The 4,454-nt window shown below is 40.8% G+C and overlaps 1 protein-coding gene across 2 annotated transcripts; it reads left to right on the top strand.

Annotated features, from left to right (window-relative positions):
- Nucleotides 1–206: 206 nt before the first annotated feature.
- LOC106569017 (uncharacterized) lies at nt 207–4,140 on the top strand. Of its 2 annotated transcripts, XM_014139948.3 has the most exons (8): nt 207–402; nt 733–877; nt 1,173–1,268; nt 1,662–1,806; nt 2,162–2,307; nt 2,509–2,648; nt 2,774–2,923; nt 4,029–4,140. In XM_014139948.3, exons 1-7 carry the CDS (start codon nt 303–305, stop codon nt 2,914–2,916), a joined length of 915 nt encoding a protein of 304 aa, XP_013995423.1. In that variant the 5' UTR covers nt 207–302; the 3' UTR covers nt 2,917–2,923; nt 4,029–4,140. The 2 variants fall into 2 exon arrangements, with proteins under 2 accessions (XP_013995423.1, XP_013995422.1); XM_014139947.3 differs by lacking the exon at nt 4,029–4,140 and having other exon boundaries at nt 2,774–3,083.
- Nucleotides 4,141–4,454: the final 314 nt, after the last annotated feature.

The following is a 4,454-nucleotide window of genomic DNA, read 5'->3' as shown; positions in this document are numbered from 1 at the left end:
TTTGTAGTTTGATTTGCTAACTCACATTTCTACCAAAAAATATTTTCCTCTATTACAAATAGTTTTTAGATGTATCATTAGACTGTGAGAATAACTGATAACCATTTTAGTTGAAATATTTTGCATTGCACAGCAGGTGGTGCTAGTAATGCCGATGATTAACAGTGATAACGCTGACAAGCATTTTTCCACTCATTAGATTTGTTACAGAACACTCTGAGGACTTCCACAGTCAACTATCGACTGGACAGCCAGTTATCTAGACAGGCCTACATTTGAGCTGTTGAAGTGAGCAAAGTACAATGGAGGACAGAAGCCTTCCTCGTATTGTGGTCATTACACTGTCTGTGCTGATCTACATTTCTGCTTTGGCAATAAATGCCATGGCAGGAGCTGGAAAGGGTGAGTGAGTTTATCATGTAACTTTGAACTCAATGTGTAATAAAGTGCTATCATATGCTGCAACTAACTATGTGATGGCTTCTTCTAGTAAATGTTTGGGCAAGAAACAAAAAATGTTGGGCAATGATAACAATGTCATTATTCTGTTAATATTTTAATATTAAGCTATTACATTGGAAGTAGAGGCACAAATGTAAAAGCAGAAGTCCCCCCAGCATGACATAAACTTAAGGAGGAAGTCCTGTGCTTCAGAAAACATAACTTACTGACACAAAAACTTCTACTGTAGTTTCGCATCTGTTACTTGTTTTGCTACACTTTCTTTCGTAGGACCATTCCATTGGAGTACAGGGAACATCTCCAGGAAGTATGAGACTGACATAACTCCGGCTGGGTGGACCTTCTCCATCTGGGGGCTTATCTACACCTGGCTGACCCTCATGATCATGTATATCATCTCCTTGATCTACAGAGGGTACTGACACAAAACTATTGGCCTGCCTATATGAGATAATCCAACCATGCAGCCATCCATCTGCCTACTATTCTATTGTATTGTATTGTAATCTATTCTATTCCATATTTTAGGCCACCATCCTACTGTAGTGTCAACATGTAGACAATGAAATGCAGTAACTCATTTATTAGAAATGTATTAGAAAACATTGTATTATTATGCAGGTATTGAAACAGAATGGTTTTGATGTTGGTAGCTACAGTAGAATGTGTGTTCTTCTGACACCAACTTTTTTTCTTCTTCTATTCCTCAGGAGCTGGACACTCTCTGTGCTACTGTACGGTTTCTACCTGTCCTGGATAGTTAACATGGCCCTCAACATGACCTGGCTGCTCCTATGGGATCAAGAGTGCGTAACAGTCTTTTAACACCTAAACCAATGAGATCCAATGTCATTATCAGCCATGGGTGAATCATGTACTGTTTCTGTTTCCTGACTAGCCTGATTTAAGTGAATGGGTGGATGCAAAATTGCAGCATCTCTCCACTTACTGTAACCGTACAACACTGCCCACACTGTGGGCCTCTGCCAGTCCGTATAGAACATTGAGACAAGTTGAACCACATAGGCCTAGCATTTCCCCCTTTCATTTAACTCCTTTGCTTTACAATGTTGTTACTACATATTGCTCTGGGTGTCCACCATGCTATGATAATTACCAGGCATGTAGATTGTCAGCTCAAAACACAGGCAACTTGTCGATCAAATAGAGTGGTCTTTTTTTTTTACTGTTCCTGACAGGCAGGTGACTGCTGCACTGATTGTAATGGCGACCATTGCTGTCACCAACTACTCCATGGTCTTCTTCTCCTGTTATGGGCTGAGTATTTACGGAGCCTGGCTCAGCCAGAACCACCCCAGGGACCTCTGGTGCATTCAGTTGCTGGTGAGTTTAATTTGAGGGTTAATCGAGTTAGTTGTTCGATAATCTCACGCCAACATCACGATTGTAGCCTGGTCCCAGATGTGCTTTAGCCAACTCCAATCAGAGTATTGTTTTTCATAGGATTCATGCACGCCATTTAATTGAATGGCAAAATGTATATTGAGAGGAGTCGGCTAAAGCACATTCAGATCTGGAGCCTGGCCATCCTAGTGCATTTTACTTTACAGTCATTCTACTGTGCTGTAGTTGCCCTAGTTATTTTAGGTAATCCACTTTCAGTTACGCTATTTGCCCTCTTATGAGGAATCCCACAATTCTACAGTCATACTACAGGTATCGTTTTCTTATCTCTTAGGTGCAAAATGGCATTGCGCTGTACACCACGTGGACAACCATCGCCACTTTGATCAACTTCACTCTGGTGCTGGACCTCTCTGGAGTGGCAAAGAGCACTGCAGCCACCGTGTCTCTCTGCATCCTACTAGTGGAGGTGATTGGATGGTAAGCTCAGTTTCACAAACGTTCTCTCTTACGAGAATCAGGCTCATCCTTTTTTATTACAGTTTTGGGCATATGATCCAATCTCACTTACTTTAGGCATCTCTTTCATTTGTTCATTATCTAGATGTTGCTAAAGTAAATTGGACCTCTCAGCACACAGCCACATACTCTCAATGTAATGGTAATGTGTTTTCATTGTAGGTTTGGTATTGAGAACTTCCTGCTGTATCAACATGTGAGGTACATCCTGACTATTTACCCTGTGGTGATCATTGCTCTGGTTGGAAACGTGACCAAGCACTACGACCCTGCAGCACCAAGCGCTAACGCTATCTTCATGGGTGAGTAGTCGTCATCTCTCAGACTAGAGATCTATTCCCAAGTGCAAAGTCAACGGCACCTGGTATACTCAGTGTACATGTACATGATGTATAATAATTCACTCTGTGTCTTCTGTCACTTCCAGTTGTGCTCTTGGTGATTTCCTGTGTGCTCCTGGTGGTGCGAGTCTCCCTGGTGATCAGGAGAAACAGGAACCAGACCCTTCACCCGGAAGCTCTGACCTCACCCAGCAGCCTGTCCAAGAAGCACAGGAAGATATTCATGTAGACAACTGGTACACACTTACTTACTGACTTTATTGTCCCCATGGAGAAATGTTGTTGCAGTGTCATGTACACATTTAAAGTGGCATTTAAATACAAAACAAAATTGACAATACAACTTTCATAACAGTTACATACCAATAAAACATTTTAAAAATAAAATACAAATAATAGACTAGCCTGATGGCCTTACTGAGTTGATAGGAACATTAGCACAAGCTATTTAGGAGGGATATCACACCTGGCACAAATTATTGTCTAGTTCTGTTTTTCCTGCTGAGGGGTGCCCTATACCTGCGCCCAGAGGGGAGTAGTTCAAAGTTCGGGTACAGGGGGTGGCTTGGGTCTAAAATTATTTTGTGAGCCTTGTGGAGGGCTCATCCAGGCCTGTCTGTTTGACTCCAAGTACCTTGCTTGCTGTGGTGATAATCCTTCTCAGCATATTTCTCTGGCTGACAGTGGCATTGCCAAACCAACAAACAATACAAAAAGTTAAAATACTCTCAATGAAAGATTTGTAAAACAGAGTCAGTATAGTACAGTCTACACCCCACTGCGATCTGTCTTATCACCGAAATGTCAAAGCCCAATTGCCTATAACATACATAGCACATATCTGCCTATCTTACACCATACACGTTCATCATTCAGTTTGGACAAGAAGCATTGGAAGATGTTCATGTAAAAGACTGGTAGCCTGTTTCACACACCACAATATGATGTCTACCAAAGTGTCAAAGCCTATACTGCCTTTAAAACATTTTACATTTTACACTTTACATTCAGTATTCAAATATCTGTATTTATCCAATCACAACACTTCGCTCAGCTGATATAATACATATAACCCATTTCTGTATGCTAATCAATGCACTGAATCATGATCATGATCATACAATTCCAGTGTATATAACACTATATATTTTAACAAGATTAATTCTTACTATTTTGCATAGATTTTTAAAATAAAAACACATATTTTGCCTATAGTCTAGTGTGCTGTATTTATAATGATATGTTCACTTATGAAAATCTATTAGTCTAGACACTGATGATGTTATTTTATTTTATTTATTCAACCTGGTAAGTTGACTGAGAACACATTGTAATTTACAGGAATGACCTTGGGAATAGTTACCAGGGAGAGGAATGAACCAATTGAAAGCTGGGGATGATTAAGTGCCCATGTGGTTATGAGGGTGTCACGTGTGAACCCTCTCCCTCTCCGGCCTCTAGGTCACCAGGCTGCTCGTTATGGCGCACACCTGTCACCATCATAATGCGCACCTGTGCATCATCAAACTCACCTGGACTCCATCACTTCCCTGATTACCTTCCCTATATCTGTCACTCCCTTTAGTTCCTTCCCCAGGTGTCATTGTTTCTGTGTCATGTCTGTGCGTTGTTCGTGTGTTCTTGGTTTGTATTATGTTACATTTATTTAAACACTCACTCTCTGAACTTGCGTCCTGACTCTCATCGTTACAGAATGATGCCTCACCTAAGGGAAGCATCAGGGAGTTTTTTTAATTTATTTTATTT

This window comes from Salmo salar, chromosome 14, assembly GCF_965601325.2.
Source record: "Salmo salar chromosome 14, fSalSal1, whole genome shotgun sequence".
Lineage (NCBI taxonomy): Eukaryota > Metazoa > Chordata > Actinopteri > Salmoniformes > Salmonidae > Salmo > Salmo salar.
Note: the sequence above shows the minus strand (reverse complement) of the source record. Positions and strands in the feature narration are given on the sequence as shown.

Coding starts and splice junctions, on each gene's coding strand:
- LOC106569017 (XM_014139948.3), top strand. CDS start 303: ATGGAGGACAGAAGCCTTCCTCGTATTGTGGTCATTACACTGTCTGTG. Junction 878..1,172: donor ATCTCCTTGATCTACAGAGG/GTACTGACACAA, acceptor TCTATTCCTCAG/GAGCTGGACACTCTCTGTGC. Junction 2,649..2,773: donor CGCTAACGCTATCTTCATGG/GTGAGTAGTCGT, acceptor TGTCACTTCCAG/TTGTGCTCTTGGTGATTTCC.